Raw genomic sequence first — 21,473 nt, forward strand, 5'->3', positions numbered from 1 at the left:
ACAAACTTTATAAAGATTAATTCTCTAATAAAATGACGTCTGCGTAAGCATGCAAGAGGCTGAGCAGTTTGATTATAAAACTGCTCTATTTCAAAATGTGAGGGCACATAACAAATGATTTGGGAACATCATTAAATGAAAAAAGTAAATAGATTTCAAAGATATCCCAACTGTACTGAAAAGAGAGTCCTAGAATGATAGAACTAGCCTTGTTTAGGGCTCAGCCTCTTTACTCTCAGCCTCAGCTCCCTCTCCCTCTTCTCTTTTTATCTCCCCCACATATTAGTTCTTTTCAAGCTCACTTGACTGCTCCCTCTGCAGGGAAGCTCTGTTCCCAATGCACAAGAAGCAAGATTCTGTAGTTAGCTGGTGGGTCATAAAGAAAGGGCTATCTATACACCTCTCCCTCTCCTTTCTCAATCCCCCTTTACTTCAACAGCAGACTTACCATGCTGGGCTCAGAACACCTTGGCCAATCTTTGGTAAGCTCTAGTTCCCTCTGACTAGAGTCCCTGCTCCAGGCTTAGATCCCTCCCTTTTTTCACAAGCATGCAGGTAATGCCCACCTCACCTGCATGAGTGCTAACCATGATGTAACAGCAGCTAATGTGGATGAAATACTTTAGATCAGAGGGAAAAGAAAAAAAATTTCAGCCCAACTGCAACATTCACTTCTGGGCAACCGCAATTTGCTGGAGCAATTAGTGTCATTTTGATCTTTGTAGATCAGGCTAGTTTTCACACATACTCTTTCCTGTCCTCCACTGAGCCAGGACCCTTTCCTGTCCTCCACTGAGCCAGGCGTTCAAGGACAAAATCTAGCCAGGCAAAACCACTCAAGGTCAGAGAGCGGTGTGGCCTGGAGAAAGTTACAAGGGCTGGAGGGAGAGGCCTGGAGGGTTCCTTTTGGCCCCTGGATCTGAGTGAGGCTCCCCTCCCTTGCTTTAGATGGTCCTTTTACCAAAGGGCAGCAACTGGGGAAGCAGAATCAAGCACAACCATCAGTATGTATATATAGAGAGAGGGGATCTTAAATAAATGGCTGCTGTGTCTGCTGACAGAGCACAGCATTTTATGAAAAACTACCTTGATTTTCATTGGTTTGAAGGGTCACATATATAAGATGTATGAATAGGAAAAACATCAGCTACACATAAATACTGTTATTGTTATCCCAGAACCTTGCTATTTTATTAGCTTGTGGTTTTTCATAGATAGCAACATTTTAATAATCCTTTTATCTCTGTAGGTTGCTCACATTCCCATGAGCCTGTGTACTAACTCTGCCTGGGTAATGAATTGTCATGGACAATAAGCCTACTTATAGGATCCGCCCAAATGAGTAATTCTTTGTCTATGTGTGGTCTCTTTAGGTGGTGTACTTTACTGCTACATTCCCTTATGTAGTGCTCATCATCTTACTCATCAGAGGAGTAACTCTGCCAGGAGCTGGGAATGGAATATTGTACTTCATCACACCTAAGTGGGAGAAACTGATTGATGCTATGGTGGGCTTATTATTCCAGTTATAACACTCTAATAGGGTGAATAATTCATACAGATTTATTATTTGCTGTGTATTAAGAAAGCATACAGAGATATGCTATGCTGTGCTGAATCAATTACGTGCAAGCTGATCTAGCTAAATCTATTGCACGCATTACATTAGGCGTTCTAATAACGTTACGTTTGCGCGTCCTTCAGTACATTGCTCCATTTGTTTTGGTGGGTCACACTTTTTCTGGTTGTGAGGAAGTGAAACATGGCTATCAGCAAGGTGAGCTAGCTCTGCACATCCACAGCCATGCTGCATGTGTTATGTGGAATGCAATAACACACTCCCAGAGAACAGCTCACCTGGTCACTTATCAGATTACAGTGCACATTGTTCCTTATCTAGTGACGTTTAGAGTACATTGGGGCTGCCTTGTTGGATCAGTCTGAGGTGTATCTGCTCCAGTGTAATGGTCCCAACAGCAATAGGAATTCCATAAATTTGGCTAATCCGTGTGTGTGTGTGTGTGTGTGTGTGTGTGTGTCCATCACCACATTTTGCAGTAGTAATTTGTATTACAATATTTCCTACAATCCCATAAATTCTACTGCTTGGAGCAGCCTGCTTCTTCTTGTGCCGTGAGCTGTGCCACTTTTGTATGGACTCTTTTACAATCAGTTTGAATTGTAGGGAGCAATCCTGTACACAAGAAACTGGTGTAAAGCCAAGCCAGTGTGAGTTTAGCTGGTGTCATGTTACACCAGATCCAGACTCCATTCAGCAGCAAGGCTACTGCTGCCTAAGCTGGTCTGTACCTGCAGAGGGAAACAAAGCCTTTAAAACAAAGTTTGAGTTACACCATCCTTTTTGCCAGTTTAACCTACACTAGGTTGCCAGGCATGGGCATAGCGGGGGGGGGGGCGCAGCTGCACCCCTCCAAATCAATACAAATCAATGCAAATCTGAGGTTCTTTTCTCTCTAATAAAAATCCTGCCTATGCCCAAGTTGCCAGGTCATGTGACTAAACAGAATGGGTTTAGAATCCAGCCTAAATAACCCCAGCCCTCTGGTCCCATCCCAACACACTCCTTTGTGGGGGCTTATGTCAATTTAAGATCCTTCATGGTGGGCTCAGCTGGTTGGAAAATATACTAATGTTTCTCCAGCAGAGTCGAAGATGAGGGAATTAAGCCTCTATAACCCAACTGTGACAGGAACCTCCTGACTCAGCTGGAGAGCTCTGGATCCTAATCCACTCATCCTGGTGTATCTTGAGATAGGATTGCTCCCATAGTCAACAGCACTATTGATTTTTAAAATAACTTGCTGAAAAAATGTTTGTTGAAGTTGATGCTCATTTTCTTCATGGGACTTTTTTTTTTTTAAGGTGTGGAAAGATGCTGCCACTCAAATATTTTTCTCTTTGTCTGCTGCATGGGGTGGCCTGATTACTTTGTCTTCCTATAACAAATTTCATAACAACCTGTACAGGTAAGTAGAATGATTCCATGAACTCAATGGCTTTATGGCGACGTGAGTGGCACTGTTAATTCCAGAAACTTATGGATATAATTTAGATCCTTACAAATTAGCTGGGAATTGTTTATGAATTTTAAAACGTAATTAGGATTACCAGTGGTTCCTAATTATTTGACACAGCCAGACCACTGAAAGAAGAAAATTGGGTGATTTGGATATACCCAATCAGTAATAAAACCAGTCTATGCATTCAAAACTGTCACACAGCAGAACTATATCAAATGGTTGGAGAGAATTGCACACTACCTCATGTGGGGGCAGGTCAAGGAGGGAACTTCCTGTACATAAGAAATTAGAATGCCAGGGAGAGTCCTGCTTCCTGATATGCCACCCTCCATTAGGGAGGGAATTTTGGAAGTTGCAAGGCATTCAATATGTGGTCCCTCTCCCTTCAGTACAGTTCAGGAAGGCCAGCAACACACAATACTTCTGGACCTTGCAGGAACCAGAAGTTCTGTTGTTTGGCTAAATTGTGCCTGATTCTGTGGCCATGAAAGCTATGACATTGTTTGTAAAGCACAATTTCTTTCAAGAATGGAAACACTCCATCACCTGTGATGTAGGTCCTCAAAACCCACTGGGCTCCTTCTGAGGTTGGTGTGCCCTACTTTCTATTGAAAGCTTGCCCTAATTAAAAATAGGCCAGGTTGAAAAGCAACCTCGGGAATTGCCAGGAAGAACCTGGGCTGGCAGCATGAAATACAACACAAGCATAATCTCTACCAGAGAAAGCCTGGAGATTTAGAAATAGGTCAGAATCCAGCTGTGCTCTGAGCACTCTGCATTAGAAAGGGTAATCTGCAGTTTCCAAAAGGGCAATGGCTGTATCACCTCTGCTGTTGTTATATCACTGAGCACAGTGATTATTCCTGAAATTGTATTAGCACCTAGTTAAGATTAAGAAAAGCTCTCTAAATTCAAACTGAAGATGGAACCTTTGATTAAAGGTAGTGGGTAACTTCCTACAGAGCTGAGAAGTTTGCTCTCTTATAAATGCAGGCCCATTCCATATTTGGTTTTGATTGATTGCTTTAATTATTCAACACATTCCTACTCCAAGTGTTCCACTATTTGAAGCAGCTTCAAAATGCAAGTGGAAGGAACAGTAGAAACCAGCAACCCCAACAATAGCTCATAAAGATGTAGCATGTGCCCAAGAGGGAGTTTTGGAGGCACAGCTGAACATTTGGTTGCTTGGGTTGCATTTTCTCTGAACAACAGGCAGCAGGAGTCAGAAAAGTGTGACATTAGGAAGGTGACAAAAACGTAATGCTGGGAATGTTGCAGTCAAATGTCAGTGCTGCTGATAGAACTGAAAGGCTTCAGAAAATATGTGAGCAAATAAGATAGGCAACAGGTCTCCAGAATGCATAGAATAACTGGTACTAGATTCCAGGGCAGAAAAATGTGTCTAAAGCGAATTTAAAACACTTTAACAGCTACTGTGCTGTGTTTGGCTATAAAAATGCGCTCAAGAATGAAGGAATGTTGGGACTCGTAGTTCAAGAAAGCTTGTCACATAGGCTGCATTCACATGGCAGTGCATTCTGTTTCCCCAGCGTTTCATTTCCCATTTCCCTGACCTCATCAAGAAAAGAAGGGAGGCAGTTTTTGCAGATTCTCTGAGCCCCCTGTGCCACCTCTCAAGCTGCTCTGGAGGGTCTGGATCGGGGCAGAGAACGCACAAGGATGTAGGGGAGAGTGGCTTATTATCCAAGTGACCAATTGGGCCTGGATGCCTATATTCTGCACATTATGTGCTTCCAAATAATTCATAAGGGAGGCACAACTCTTGGTGCTATGCTGCTTTAACCATCAAAATGGTTAAAGAATTAATATACAGTACATGCATGTTCAAGCAGAACTGACAGGCCCTTTTGTGTGCTTTTTTAGCCTAGGGGCCAGCCTGCACCATCTGATTTTCTTGCACTCTTCTTTAACACATGCCCTAGTTCTGTCATATTTTGCAGAGGATTTTAAAGAGAAGAGTAGTGATCTCTCTGCAAAAGCTTATGATTTCCCTTCCTAACCAGCTACCTCTCTCTCCTTCCTTGAAGCATTTACTTTTAAAGTGACATTTACTTTTGTGTATGCAGATTGTAGCTTCATAGCTGTTAGAAGGAATCACTATAATTAGTCTGGTCTTTCAGAATCACTTTTATGACAACCTGGATTTTATGGAATGACTGTCTCCCTATCATTTGATAACATGATTTCTTTTTGGGTCTCATTGTCAGTCAGCATTTTTCTGTCAAGGGAATTGTAAATTATGTTTTCTTTGACATTATTCCCTATGCCCAAAAGAAGTCTCAGACATCAAATTAATCTTCATAAGTAAGATACTTTAAATACCCATCATCTTTAAATGAAATAGAAAAATAACACAGCCGTAGCAAAGGCAGCATAACAATATAAAAAACAATTTTGACCAGCAGCCAACACAGCAATTTAAAACCCACCCACTCCAAAATGCTATGATTTTCTTGAAAACTGCAATGGAACTGGCTGTATGAGCTTCCCTGGGGAGTAAGTAATTAATGCTGTACTTAAGAGTTCTTGAAGTCTCATTAGATTTGCTTTCTAATGACTGTTAGAACCATTTTCTTTTCTGTTTTTTGGGGAGTCATGATCAATGGTATCTTGGCTGCTGCTTGCATGTTGATGAAATAATCACTGAGAGTTTTATTGCCAGCAAAATCTAAATCTTTGAGCCTTCTAAATTTGAGGCTCTGCTATTTCCACTCATGATACAGCCGTGCATTCCTATGCATATCAACACCAGAGAAAACCCGATTGAGTTCATTTACTTATCAGTAAGTGAATTTAGGATTACAGCCCCCAAATGACATTTTAGCATCTCTTGTGACTGTTTTTGCCACTGCTCTCAATGCAAGACTAGCATGCAGACAATGATATATTCCAGGCTGAAGGGTTCATTGTAGATTAATTTAAGCATCAACTAGTTTAAGTCTCACTGGTGTGAAGCTCCAGGGTATATATATGGGGGTTATCCTATTTCATTTTATAACAAGCCTGTGGGGGAGGTTGGGCAGAGAGACAGTGACTCGTCTGAGGCATCTCAAGTCTCCCTAGTCTAAGCAGACCAATTTATCTATACTGAATGCTCTCATTTCTATATATATAAAAAATACCAAACCCATATTGAAGAGAATCTGAGTGAAGAGTGTCAGCCATGCATGTCTTGGGTCCACCCTGTCTATATTTTGATCCTGAGCCCATGTTTTATTTAACTAGACATTTGCACACACTTCTTGCTTTTTACACTTACTAGAACCCTTGCCAGATAAGTCCTTCTGATGTTTAAGGATGGAACTTGATGTCATAGCAGCTGACCTGTGTGTAAGAGCCAGGTTGTGGAGCACGTGTGGGTGCGAAAAAAGAGCCAAGCTATTCCCCTGCCTTTGTTTCCCCATTTGCAGACATCCCCCCTGAACATGGGGTTCCCAGACAAGAAGTAACCCCTGCCAGGGAGAAGCCATTTCAAGGGGGAAAGCGTGGCTGTTGGAAAGGCTGATGCCACATTATAAACAGTCTCTACTTACCTGCTCTCATATGAAACGGCAGTCATCACTTTCAATCTACCTATCAGTATCATGGTGCTGAAGACCTATAGCTGCTGGTGGGAACCTGTGGATGTCCTTGTGGTTGAATTCTGACTCTCATCACCCCCAACCAGTATGGTCAGCAGTCAGGGATTTTGGGAGTTATAGTTCAACATCATATAAAGGGACACAGACTCCCTAATCTTGACCTAGAGTTGAACGTGAAACATTTTTTCTCTTCTCCCCCTTCTGGAAAGTCACTGGCAGACCTTCCAAGTGTTCCTATTTTCCAGGGATGTCCCTGATTTAGAGAAGCTATCCTGGTTTCTGATTTGATCCCAGAATGTCTCAGTTTTTCTTAGGATGTCCCTATTTTCAATGGGGAAATGTTAGAGGGTATGGAGTTATCCGATCCCTCAGCTGTCTGGAGGCAATCCTGCATAGGGAAGGTTTTTAAAAATGTTTTAGTATTTTTTTTTATATATGGTGGAAGCTGCACAGAGTGGCTGGGGCAACCCGGTAAGATGTGTGGGGTATAAATAGTAAAATTCTCATTATGGAATGGGACATCCCTATTTCATCAGAGAAATGTTGGAGGATGTGCACTGGTGCCTAGAATTAGGTAAATATATTACAATTATCCATTGATTTTGGAAAGCCCAGAGCATTAATTAGCAGCATCAGAAACAGAAATGTGTTGCTGTGTACTAGAAGAGACCTAAAGAACACTAATGGAATCATCTTCATATGCCATGTTTAAGGCCCAGTGAATGCATTCCTATAGAAGCATGGGAACAGTTACTAGTGTTGTGTATGAACTTGGCAATAATTAATAAACTATGGACTGCAACCTTTTTGGGCCCATGGGCACTTTTGGAATATTGGGAATGTATTTGACACGATAAAAATGGCTGCCACAGAGGTACGCCCACTCACAAAATAGCTGCTGTGGTGGGTGTGAGAAGTCAGAACTACCTATTCCACAGATGTCAAACTAATGAATTTGAGATCAAGTAACTTGCCCATGAAACTGAGTACAGATGCGTAGTCTGAGCCCCCAAATACAAAATTGTCCCCTTTGACCCACAGTTTTCTACTCTCTAACACACTTTTTACTGAAGAAGTGTGCATGCACACGAAAGCTCATACCTAGAACTAACTTAGTTGGTCTTTAAGGTGCTACTGGAAGGAATTTTTTTTCTTTTATTTTGTTTTTACACTTTTTACAGAAAGCAAACCACCAATTTCGGAGAAGTCGAGATTTCTTCCCCCCCTCTCACTTTACCCTTACCCCATATGTTTTTCTCCATGTGTCCTAATCACCTATACACACATGGACACCTTCCCCCACCCCCAACCCCTGGTGCTCTGGTTTTTTTTTTTAGTTTTCTCTCAACACCTATGTTTCCTTTTTGCACTCAGCTATAGGAAAAATCCCACCTTCTTGCTGTCTCTTTTCCTTAGAGTCAAAAAGCCCCCTGCAGGTAGCATCCTATTACAACCGGTCTCCCTCTTCTAATTGGATGCTACCTGCAGAGAAAGGGAGAGTCAACAGTTGTAATTGGATGCCACCAGCAGTGAGCTATTTTCTCTCCTCTTTTCCAAGTGTGCTAACTAATCAAAATGGTAGCAGGGCCTCCATAGACAACATGGGAGAGAGTGAAGAGAAACTTGGACTGTGTGGCCATTATAATTTATAATTGGTCCAGAGGGGGTCTAAAGAGCTTGATGGGCAACCTGGTAGGTCTCTGCGGCTGCAATTGTGTCCAAAGGTGCCACATTAAGACCCCCAGAAATAGACATTAGTGGAAAAGAAAGCCTCCAACCCCCGTTATCCCTGTTTGTGAAGTAAACATCTTGAAGTAAAAGGAGCAGGAGAGCTGTAGAGTGGCTTTTATGTCATAATTTACCTCAGTACAGCTAAATTTTATTTTAAACATTTCCGTGCAGACTGAAAAATTATCTTGGATTTGTAACAATCTGTTACAGCACATACCCCAGCTTAAAATTCTGTGAGAGTGATAAGCTTTCTTAGTGAGCCGTATTTCCGTCTGATGCTGATCCAGAGCCAGGGGGGAAAAAGTTTCCTTTAGAACAAAGTTAGAACACAGCAATCTGTTTCTATAGTTAGCATTATCAAGTCTCAGCAAGAAGGAAAAAATGATTACTTAAGGGAAGTCTTCCTTAGAGGTTTGCAGGAACTGCAGGGTGCTTTTTATGGCAGGTTTCTAGATTTCTTTTCATCATCTGATAAACAAATGACATTGAAACTGAAAACTATTTAATATTATTTTGGAAGAAATCACTCCATTTATATTTTTGAGCTATGAATTTATTGAAGTATGCATATATCTGCCTGAAAACGAGCCTTCCCATGTCCAAAGCTTACAAGTGCCTGTAGCACCTTTCATCTCTGGTTGCTGCAGGCATCCATGGAGCAATTCCTCCAGCCCTCTCTGTATCAACACTGATGAGGCTATTGAACACATGGCTGCAATATAAATTGGCCCCAAGTTCCCTGGAAATATTCATTGCAATAGTGAAAGGGAAGGAAGGAAATCTACTACCCTAAATTTTGTAAGGGGCACTAGAACATTGACTTTGCTCATTAGTCAGTATAAGTAAATGTTTTTCTAAGTGTCAGTCTCTCATAAACAGCAAGTGTTAGCCTTAAAAGAAGGGCCAAGGACTTAAAAGTGAAGTGTAGATGGGTTCTCAGGATGCAAGACACAGTGATAACAGCAATAACCTTTATTGGACTAACAGAACTAAACAAACACGGGCAAAGCAACTGCTTATATACATTTCTGAAGGCCTGGGCCACTCCCAACGTGATTGGCTGTCTAAACTTCCAAGCTGCGAGTCATAACTCAGAGTTTAAGGGCCAATGGCAGAGGCCCAAATCCTGAAGTGTTCTGTGATTGGATATCATGTATTGAATCAGAACACAGGGGCTCAGAATCCTTAGTTCAGACTCAAGCTCAGGCAACACAGACCACTGGGTACATAACAGTATAACTTTGGTTGCTTAGTGGTTATTCCAGGATAGCTCACTGTCTTGTTCTAATGTAAAATTATTTCCAGATATATTTTCCCCAGTGCTTTTTTCTGGGGGGACGCAGGGGTACGCATACCCCTAAATATTTTGTGAATCTAAGTTTGGCCTCATTGAGGGGCAGTATTTCAATATGAGTAGGAAAATGAGAGTATCCCTAAACATTTTTTTTTTATACAAAAAAGCACTGATTTTCCCCATTCCTAAAACAGTGTGCAAACTGTATAAACATGCCATATTTCTTGCAACTTTTATTACCTTGTTTGTCTTTCACTCTTCCTGCTCAGAGGAACACTTTGTTTTTTAATCTAGCTTATGAAAGAGACAGTGACTTCATCAAAACTGTCAGGGAGGTTGATAGCTATTCAACTACGCCTTCAAACCTGGGCCGCAAACATTCAAAAATAGTTATTACACCACACTGTTCCACCCACATATAAGCCACACATTTAGGCATATGTGCCCAAATGCTGAAATATGATCTTGGTCTGATATGGTAATAATACAGGGTGATTCATAATGAAGTATACAGTTTCAATGCACTATAAAGAAGAAGATGAAGAATGTAATATATCTTATGTTACCTGTAACAGAATTGTAGGGGAATGTTTGAAGTTTTTTCAGAAACAGTCACAGATGTTCTATGTGTGCACCCTTTGTCACACGACACACATCGAACCGGTAATCCATTTCTGCTCAAATGCGAGTTAAGATATCTGAATTAAGTGCAGTGGTAGTGGCTGTGATACGCTGTTTCAGCTCCGCTAAATCAAACAGGAAGGGGAGGGGTGAATACCTTGTCCTTTACGTACCCCCACAGATAAAGTTTCAAATTTTTCATGCCAATTGTAGGTACATTTTCTGCTTGGAGAAAATGCCGTCACTCAACAGTTACAGATTCCGTTTTGCTCAATTCAAGAACACAAAACACCTTCTCTACTGCAGACACAGCCATTTTTTCTGGCTAGTCACATGACACGCTTGCTATTGCCTATGTCATTTCCCTCAGTAGCAGAACACAAACTTTATGAGTACATCTACCTCACGGTTTGCAATTGTGGTCCATGTTGTCGCCTGTTACTGTCTTACATTAACTGTATACTTCAGTATGAATCACCCTGTATTATCTCTCCTTCAAAAAGATGACATGAAGTTTGCCATCCTAAGAATATGTATGTGTGAGAGGAAGAGCAACTCAATTTGTTCAACCAATAGGTATTTTAGAGTGTGGTGGGATCACACTTATCATTTCCCATAGTTTTTGAAATATCATATTTTTGTGGTGGAATCAGTTAATTATTGCCACTAACCACTTTGAAAGTTTTTATTTTCATATTAGTAGAATGTCTTTTTATCAGTAGTAAGCTTTCGGATGTTGTTGTTTCACTTAAAATATGTATTATTATTTTTTGTATTGTGTCTACTAAGAGTTGGTGTTCCACAAAGGATAAATTATTATCTATGTATCCACTGTCACTCATAGGCGCCGACTCCATGGGGCTTGAGGGGGCCCGAGCCCCCTCAAAAATTCGTTTGGGGGGGCTCCGCCCCCCCAATAATCTCCGGCGCCCCTCCAGCAGAGCGCCATCGCCGCCCCTCCCCCAGCCCAAAATGCACAGGGAGGCGCGGGCTGCATGCCTCCTGCCCTCCCTCCCGAGCAAAAGCTCCACCCAATTTCCTTTGGAGCTGATTAATAGGCGCAGCACGCTCCCCTATTCGCTCACGAGGAGGCGGCGCCACTTTATTTGCATATTCATGAGCTTATTTATTATTCATGAGCTTTCCCGGGCCCCCCCAATATTTTTTATAAGTCCGCGTTCCTGCTGTCACTTCTACTGTGCATATTTTCTTTCATCTTTTTCTTTCTTCAGGGACACCTTGATAGTAACTTGTACCAACAGTGCCACAAGTATATTTGCAGGCTTTGTCATCTTCTCCGTTATTGGTTTCATGGCAAATGAGCTCAAAGTAGACATTGAAGATGTTGCCGACCAAGGTATGAGAGTTTGTTTCAATTTATGAATGGAATAGCATGGCGTAATGGTTCCCCCCCCCCCCGGTTTGCAAGTCAGCCTGCAAATGTACATTATTCAGAATACTGGGGTGGGGGCACTACCACAGGCTCCCAGTCTGGATTGGGTTTGCTGTGCCCCCATTTGCATATTGGGGAAAATAACTCCTATTGGAGTAACTAGGAGATTTTTCTGCAATGCAAATCCCCAGTCTGGATCAAGACCCTGGCCTAGGAGGTAGGACGGTTTTAATAATTTGCTCCCCTCTGTGATCCCATTCTGGACTGGGCATACAATTTGCATGAGTGAAAAAAAGCTCTCAACATGAGGTTATTTTCAGATGTAAATTGCAGGTGTGGGCCAAGGAGAACGTGCCCTGAAGGGCCATATGGAAATTCTCCAAGGGCCACATCTAGCCCACAGGCCAGAGGTTTCCTATCTAGCCACAGAGGTTCTGAATTGGGCTCTGGAGCCAGTGATGAGCTGGATGACGGTAAGGAAACTAAACTTAAATCCAGATGAGGTGCTATTAGTCAAAGGCTTACCTGTCCAGGGACAGAGTATCAGCTTGTTAAGAATGGGGTTACACTCCCCTTAAAACAGGACTGGGGAACTTGTAGCCCTCCAGATGCTGTGTTGGCACTTCTACCACCCTGATTGTTGGCCATGCTGGCTGAGACTGATGGAATCCAGGGCCCAACAAGACTGGAGAGCCTTGTATTTACTTAAACAATTTGTATACTTCTTAATCACAGTTGTCTCTAAGCAGTGTAGAAAAGACCCAATACAATAAGACTAAAAATGAGTTAAAGTTATAAAATCCTTTATAACTTTAATTGAATCCTAATTAAAGTCTGCTGGAATAAAAAGGATTCAGTAAGTACAGGGAGGGGACCTGTCTGACCTCATCTGGAAGCGAGTTCTATTTCTGAAACTCAGCAGTTGTTCTCATGTGTGCCCAACTCTTAGTGGCCATAACTCTTGCCTGACATTAATTTAGGGGGTCCAAATCAAGGGGGATCTGAAATTTCATTTTCTGCAATTAAATTTTCCCAGAGGGCATGATGAATTTTAGAAACTCATTATTTTGATTCCTTAATTTACTTTCTACATGTAAGAAGCTAGTGCAAACAGACGCCTTATCTATAGTAGTCAAGAAGAAATCTTTAATCAAGAGATGAAAGAGCATGCTTATGAATATATAAGGTCCCCTAAGCCTTCTTGCCCAGAAAAGCTGGCAGTTAGCAGCAGGTTTTAAAGAGAGTTGCTTGCACCACATCACAGAATAAAAATAATCTTCAACCAACAATTCTTTTAATGCTTGTCATAGTTCCCAAACATTTTGTGAAGTACCTATTTAAATTAACCCTCTTGCTGCTGAATTATACCAGCCCTACTGCATTACAATGTAGTGCAAAAAAACAAAAAAACCAAAAAACCTGATGGGGAAGGGGAATCTGTCTACGGTAAATAAAACACAAAGTGGCAATGAAGAAGGCTTTTCACTGAAAAAGGAATTGTGTTTGTGCCGCAATTAAAACCAGTAGGATTAATGAGGGACAGTGGATGTCTTTCATAATAATTTTTATTATTATCAATCAACAGATAAATTTCGTTTCTTGTGTTCTAGGTCCTGGGATTGCCTTTGTAGTATATCCTGAAGCTTTAACCAGGCTTCCTCTTTCACCTTTCTGGGCTATAATTTTCTTCTTGATGCTTCTAACACTTGGCTTGGACACCATGGTAAACTTGCCTTCTTTCACCTACCTTGCTATTGACTGTTACAGGACCAAACAGTACATCTTTGATTAATTTTTAACGTAACTGGTTACAAGCAGGAGCCTAGCACATACCCAAGGTTTTCAGGCAAAATAAACATACAGGCAGTACACTTGTATGCATGTCTGCTCAGAAATAAATCCGACTGAGTTCAGAGGGACTTAGTCCCAGGTAAGTGTGTGTAGGATTAGAGCCAAAACTGATTTTGAGGTTAAACCCCAGTACTAGAATTGACCTCAGTGAAAATATGTCACAGCAGGAGCCATACAGAAGTTAATTACCACATTCAAGTTGCCTTTGGGATCGAAGAAGAAACAGAAAGGTGTTAATCAGGCAGACCTGTAGAGAGAGTGACCCACATACTGCAACCAAACTTGAGCAAAAGTGGAGGTTTTCACTTCATGGAAGGGGCTAGACAGCGGTTCCCAAACCCCCTTCGTTCCATGGACCACCTGAAAATTGTTGAGGGTCTTAATTATTTCCCCCCTGTTGTATTGGTTTTACCCATCCTTACTTGGTGTCTCTCAATGATACCACTCATATTAAGAGTATCTAGGCTGCTGAGGAAGAAAGAAGACTTCTGTTTCAAGGAAGGGGGAGAGAGGTGTCATGCAGCTGATTCCATGCATACTTACTCAGAAGTAAGCCTCACCAATATTAATGATAAAAATGCATAGGACTGCAGCCTTAGAAGGTTGGTCTCATTCACCTCTGCTCAAAAGTGTTCTCTGTGGTGCTTACTTGAAAGTAAGGATCGTGGTTTACAGCCTAGAAAACTTAATTAGTATTACTCCTCCTTACTGGTGTCTCTCAACAATACCAGTCATATTGAGAAGGTCTAGGCTGTTGAGCAGGAAAGAACATCTGCTTCAAAGAGGGGGAATAAGAGGGGTGTACAAAATGGAAGGAGAAGGGAAGGAAACATGGCGTTTGGGAACTTGTGGGCTAGAGGGCAGTTGGCTCAAACTTGGCTGTGTCAGGCAAAGCAGGGGCAGGTAAGCCTACTGGCATGAAGTAAACTATTGTCCTAGCAGGAGGCTGATGTTTCCAAGTATGCAGAGCCACCAGGGGTCAAGGAGAACCAATTTTGTAGAGTTGTGGCTTGGTGATGAAGCTGGAGGAAGTGATGATGTTTGGAAACAAGACTGCTTGGGGTGTATTTGGAAAGGCAGGGTAGGTCTTGGAAGTAGACACCTTTTTCAGCATACTTCAAGATGTCTGGTGTCTCCGTTGGAGATCAATTCAATCATCAAGTATTGCCATTTTAAGGCATATGGTGCAAGAGGGCCAGAAACATTATGTGGAATGCGTGTTGCTTCACTGTTTTGCATCTCCGTTGCCACAAATGTATGAGTAAAATTGCTCCAGTGGATCATTTGAACTGATCAACCCTTCACTCAGAGCTATCTGAGTAGTTTTGTATGTTTTAAAGATTATTTAGATTGTGCAGGCCAGCATAGAACCATAGAATTGTAGAGTTGGAAGGGACTCCACTGGTCATCTAGTCTAACGCCCTGCAATGCAGGAATCCTGTCCACAGCTCTCCCTGATTAGGCTCGAACCACCAACCTTCTGGTTAACAGCCAGACACGTTGTCCCATCTGCACCTTCTTATTCATGCTTGCTATTTCACCCACAGTTAATGCAGATTATTGTGTGCAATCTTACAGGAATAGCTTGGTGTAGGGATCTACATTTTGCTGAGTAGAAGAGTCAACTAGATGATCTTCAAAGAGCTTACATACCAGTTTCTGTTTGATAGAGTGGTTTTAGCAGCAATATTACATATGCCATGTTAAACAAAATGTGTTTTTGTGTGTATGATTACTATTGTCTTACTTGTTCTTTTTTGATATTCCTTAGTTTGCCACTATTGAGACGATAGTGACATCAGTTTCAGATGAGTTTCCAAAGTACTTACGTACTCACAAGCCTCTGTTTACTCTTGGATGCTGTGTTTCCTTTTTCATCATGGGCTTTCCTATGATCACTCAGGTAAAAGTGTTGCCATAATATGTACACATTATATCCCATGTTTTCTCCTACTGCGGCAAGGTCTGTTCTTACAATTGGTAGGTAGAAGTCCATGGGATTATTAGGTTTTCAAACAAAATGCATGGATCAAAGTGAAATTTTATGTGTGACATGTGATACTGTGGGATTTAACAAGATTACAAAATACGATTTGGCATAAAGGTAATATCTGCATTCTTGCAGTATCTTATTATCATGAATATTACCTTTTATACCACAGGCCACTTAATTTTTTAAAATTTCATCTTAATTGAGAACAGATCTGTTCTGTGATGCAATGCATTCCAGTATGTATCAGGTGGGAAGAAGGAATTGGACCATGCATCTGCCAATGTATGAGACAGAATGCATAAAATGGTCTTGCATGTGGGCTCAGCTTCCATATTGAACTGAAATAGAATGGAATTTCTTAGTTCATGGAATTCAGAGAGTGTTTCCAGAGTGGGTGGGCTACATGATGGCAACAGCAGTAATCTAAACATTTTCCTGTCTGAAAATATTTAGTCAGTTGAGTTGCCATGCATTATCTCCTAATATCTTTTGGCATTTCTGTTAGTAATTACCTGTTTACTTTTAGGGTGGAATGTACATGTTGCAGCTTGTGGACACCTATGCAGCATCCTACTCTCTTGTTATAATAGCCATTTTTGAACTTGTTGGCATTTCATACATTTATGGTAAGAAAACAATGTGCTATATATCTAGATCACACAGTGATAAGTACATGTGAAAATGTGTTGAGTTGCACACAACTAGTCCCACTTTTAGAAACAAAAGACTTTTATCATTTAATGGTTTGAAAATCAAACATTTCTCTGGAATTTCACTCAGAGTAAGAAAACTTTAATCTTTTTTATATTGCTACAGCTGGACTGCTTAGATAAGCAAGTCATTTGTTACAGATAGCACTTTGTTAAAATTAAAGTGGATGTTCAGTTAATAGCAATATAGGCTATATAAAAGTAATGGTGAAGCATACCAGCCAGATCAATTTGTGTGGTACACAAATAAGAATATAGGTTCACAGTAGCCAAGGTTCAGGTTCTAATAATGGCTTAATAACGATGGTACACTCATGCACTTTTAGTTTGTATAAATAGAATTAGTAAGTCATATAATGTTTGTAAGCAATACAAATGCAAAGTGTGTTTGCATGGAAAGGCACAAGTAATATAAAGAATTTGTTCTTAGTTAGATAGCACCCACTGCTTTTGTCTGAAAGTCTGCTTTAAGCAATTTGAATAACTTAATTAGGGCAAGGACCTGTAATAATAGCTTATCAGTAGCACACACCTTCTCCCCACCTCTCCTTGCAATACACTGTGAATTGCAAGAAAATAATATGTCTTGGATGTATGGAAATTTCTGCCTCCAGTTTTCAGAGCGTGGCATGAAGTATGATTTTTTAACAGTATAATATCCAGGTTTATGTTGTCAGAAGACTCTGAAGAATCCAAGTTCTGAATGCTGCAATCTTCAAATCAACTACCTTAGGAATCATTCCACCATAGGCACTAAGAATGCTATTCATATATAATCTGGGAATTGCAGTCCCTTCATGTGTCTGAGTCTTGCTTGCACATCTCCAGTCCCTTAGGATTGTACATGTGAAATGACATGATCAATTCACCTATATCTGAGATTAGCATTTTCATAGTTGATGGCTGTGTAGGCATGACGTTGCCTACCATATTTAATGTTAGAAATTAAGCACTGTCATTAGCCCTGCTCTTCCTTTTCTGAAAATGTACATGTTTTATCTCACATTGTTGAAAGATTAGAGAATACATGAACAAAGTTATTTTATATTTTCATTCATGAACCTTGCAAGGATGCTAAGAATACAGCACTCCGCTGTCACCCCAGTCTGTTCAAGGATATCTGGTTTCTTCTACAATATATACTGATATTGCCGTTAAGACATTCCTTTGTGCAATTAAGTAATATTTTGTGACAGATCTTGTAGGGAAACTGGAGTTTCTGAGTGTGTGATATGTTTGGTAGATTGTAGGCACAGATTGTCTGATTAACTGGGGCGGGGGGGGGGGGAATCTGTCAGTCAGTTGAGCTTATTCATTTTAATTTTCACCTCCTCAAAGTCATTCTTAGAAATACACCAGTTCCTGAAATTTTAAGAAAATAGGAAAAATAAAAGCTCACGACTTTAGAAGTGGAGTGTGAAAAGTGTTGACGTGAATATAAAGGATATTTACTATCATCTTGGCATGGTGGGGTTTAAACAAAAGTCAACTATCTTGATAAGCTGATCAGAGATTTGGTAGTTGAGGTTTTGGTAGGTGAACCAGCAAATCCATTAAAAAGTAGCACAAATCTCTGCACACAACTAAGTGGTAACCAAGAGCCTTACAGGTAAGGAAGTGGCTGCTTTTGAATAATTCTTTTTCATCTTCTTTCACATTATGCCACCAGATGTCCCCAAGACCATCCGTGCTGCCTGTGATTCCTTTCTCACTGACTCATTGTCTATATCAGAGAGGATCTCATGCTCAGTTCCCATAAACTCTAGGCTAACGACAACTGCTTTATTCAGCATGAGAAATGAGCAGGATGGCCAGAGGAGAAATAACCTATGAATTGTCTCTTTGTGCACTTCTATGTTACGGATGTGGAGAACAGGGGCTATGACTCTTGGATTCCCAAATGGGTCCTGCTGTCACTTTCCTCACTCCTCTTCATAAAACATGCTTGCACTATAAGTCTGCAATGGCACCTCTGTTCATTTAGTCACACTAACAGATCTGCAACTGAATTCTTTTGTGTATGTGGATCTGCTGCCTGCATTGAAATTAACGTGTATCTTCATGTGCCTATTTGAACCCAGATGGATTTCTAGAGAAGGGCAGAGTCCTGCACATTCATGAAGTTCCCACTATTGTAAGAATAGGTATGCTGGATCAGACCAAAGGTAGCTATCCCAGTGTCCTGCTTCCCATAGTAGCCAACCCAATATATTTTGGAAGTCTGTGAAGAGAGCTTGAAGGCAATACTCCATTGCTTCCCAGTGACTGATATTCATTGGCATACTGCTTCTGATTTGAAAGGCTCTATATAACCTTTACAGCTTGTAGCTATTGATCAATCTATTGTTTCCACAGGCCCTTTTATTTTCACTCCCTTTCTTAAGGATTTGCAGCATAGAATTTGCCATTTTCACTGATACTGTACACTACGTTTGTTTTTACTGACAAGAGCACTTTTCTAGCTAGTCACTACTACCTGTACATTTGGGATCTTTTGTCTCAGTGTGCATCATTTCACACACACATGAAGTCCCATTTGCCATTTCGTTGCTTGTCTTTCCGTTTTGGTTACACCCTTTTTTTGGAGCTCTTTGCAGCCTAAAAGAGTTTTCATAACTCTGAATAATTTGATGTCAATTATGGCAGATGGTGATCTGTGAGCGCTTTGGGTTATTTTCCATTCCAAAGCCAGCAGTGAGAAAGTCCTGGGTTTACACAGGCAGTGTTGACTGGATTACAGGCAATCTAGGAAATTGCTGGGAATGTAAAATGATTCCTGAAGGCAAGCTAGTAACTGAACTGTGACAAGCAGGGAGAGGCAGTCTGAGAGCAGCTCAGCCAATGCCTGAGTGATAAGTTGTTGTGATTGAGTAGCCCAAGCCATTGTTTATAGTACTTTTGATGCCTTTCATCGAATGAACCCTACTGGGTTAGTAGCTGGCCACCCACAGCAGTGGTGCTGAAGAGTATGAGATAGCAGGGCAACAACCCTTTCTTTAGCAAGATGCTATATGCACAGGGAGAGTAAGCCTTTGAGTCTCACTGCCAGAATCCAGGCACTGGGTCTCGTAAGAAGAAATGAGAGATCTGGATAACTGAGGCTGTACCATGTATGACAAATATGGTTTCACCATTTAAGACAGCTTTTCCCAACCTGGTGCTCTTCAGATGTTGTTGGTCTATAGCCCCAGCCAGCATGGCCAATGATCCTCTTCTTACATATCAATTTAAGAAGAGGATCAGGCCAATGGCCTATCTAGTCCAGCTTCCTGTACTTACAGTGGCTAACCAGTTGCCTGTGGGAAACCCGAAAGCAGGACCTGAGTGCAGCCACATTTCCCCCACTTGAGATTCCCAGAAGCATACTGCCTCTGACAGTGGAGGTGGAACATAGCCATTGCGGCAAGTAGCCATGGATAGCTTTATCCTCCATGATATGAATTGTAGTCCAGGACATCTGGAGAACATTAGTTCGGGGAAGTCTGTTCTAAGAAATTGCCAGTTTCTCACAATCAACTATTCCTATTGGTAAAGGAACCAAGTCATGTTTGGAAACCAATTGATGCTCGCAGCCTGTTTCCATGGAAACCAACGGAAGCCATATGTGTCCTCATCCAATAAAATTTGGAACAAAATAAGCTGCTGACAGATCTCTGAGTCAGAAGTGGGGAATATCCATAACAGGATTGTGTAGTCTGTAGATTTGTGATGGAGTGAGGTTCTTCTCTCTCTCTGCCTCTACCTTTTAACAACAGCAAATGCAACATCCCAAATCGCTGCACCAGATGTTGTTTATGAAATGGGTGATTGCGTACTGCTGTATGTCTCAAGAAGGAAGCATTAAAGTGTCAGGCATCTCTCTTTACATCTTCCAGTTTGACTTACTGTAAATGAATTGAATACTCGCTGGATATATTGCGAGGCGTTTCAACTTTAAGACCCGCTTATAAGATTTGTATTGCCCCTTTGTGCTATTTTATTGTAATAGAAACACATTACAGACCTAGCTGGAAGTGGAAAGAATTCTCATAAAACAGCATCCTTACAAGCTATAAGAAACTCACACTTAGAGAGAATACAAACTGGGTACTATTCCTGCCTCTAGCAGAGCATTCCTGGCTAGCCATTTCCTCCAGCTCTGCTAAGGGATTGTTAAGAGTCAGCTAAGCTGGTTTGCTTACATGTTTAACTGGTAAATTGGAAACTGAAAGTTTCAAAAGATCAGGAGTTCAGAAGAGTCAGGAGTTCTTGACTCTTCTCTCTTTCATCCTGAGACAGATTATCAAGCAAGATTCAGGGATGAGTTGGTGGATTTCACAGCTCTGTTAAGCATAAGCATAAGAGAGCTGAGCTGAGCGACCCAAAATAATCTGAGAGTTAGTAGTTCATCCTTCCTTTCTCTAAAAAATATTGACCCATCCTTACCCTGGAAAAAACTGACCAGTCTTGATTCTTCCCTTTGTCTCACTCTGGCTCTTCACTCTTTCTGTCTTCACTTTCTTTTTCCAAACCCCACTCTTCATCTCTCTCATTGTCCTCCACTTAAACTGTCCAGCCAACATTACAAGTGGTTTTCTTGCTATCAGATTCAAAAGTCTATATTCTAACCTTGTCCCACTTGATCTTTCTGCTACCTTCTATACAGCTGACCTTCACCTTGACTACTTTTATACCTTAAGAACGTAGAAGTAAATAGCTCAGCATTGTCTACAGTGGTTCTCCTGAGCCTTGGGTGAGAGGGTTTTTCCTAGATGCCAGGGACTGACTATAGACTTTTTGCATGCAACAACATGTGCTCTACCACTGAGCTATCACCCTTCCTTTCGGTTTTCACAGTTCTGTTCTCTTCCTGTCAGTTTGCTTATTCAATAATGCCACTTGTGGGGTGCTCATCTGCTTCACCCCACTCTGTCTGGCTACTTCAGGGGTTTGCTCTTGGTCTTCACTGTGCCCCCTGTACACTGTCTTGAGTCATCACAGCAAATGTCATGGATTTTACAACCACCAGTATAACGATGACACCTAATTATACCTCTCTGCCCCATAACTGTCCCTCTGTCCAGTCCTGTATACCCAATCCATCTGATAAGTCTGCTTCCATATCTTCTCGTCATGACATACTCAACGTGTCCTTCGAATCCCTTTCCCACTTAATCACTCTTCATATCCATCAGCAACATCACTGTTCTCCATTGACAGTGCCTTGAGGGTAGGAATCTCTCTATTTTTGTCTA

General features: G+C 41.2%; 1 protein-coding gene across 1 annotated transcript in view; it reads left to right on the forward strand.

Annotated features, from left to right (window-relative positions):
- SLC6A5 (solute carrier family 6 member 5) overlaps nt 1-21,473 on the forward strand; it is a 64,022-nt gene that overhangs the window by 24,974 nt on the left and 17,575 nt on the right. The window contains exons 8-13 of the mRNA XM_081834849.1: nt 1,374-1,508; nt 2,884-2,987; nt 11,525-11,649; nt 13,296-13,408; nt 15,308-15,439; nt 16,056-16,155. Coding sequence (XP_081690975.1) covers nt 1,374-1,508; nt 2,884-2,987; nt 11,525-11,649; nt 13,296-13,408; nt 15,308-15,439; nt 16,056-16,155 — 709 coding nt within the window. The remainder of the gene's footprint in view (nt 1-1,373; nt 1,509-2,883; nt 2,988-11,524; nt 11,650-13,295; nt 13,409-15,307; nt 15,440-16,055; nt 16,156-21,473) is intronic.

Source organism: Podarcis erhardii (assembly GCF_964252035.2).
Source record: "Podarcis erhardii genome assembly, chromosome: 1".
In the NCBI taxonomy this organism is placed as follows: domain Eukaryota; kingdom Metazoa; phylum Chordata; class Lepidosauria; order Squamata; family Lacertidae; genus Podarcis; species Podarcis erhardii.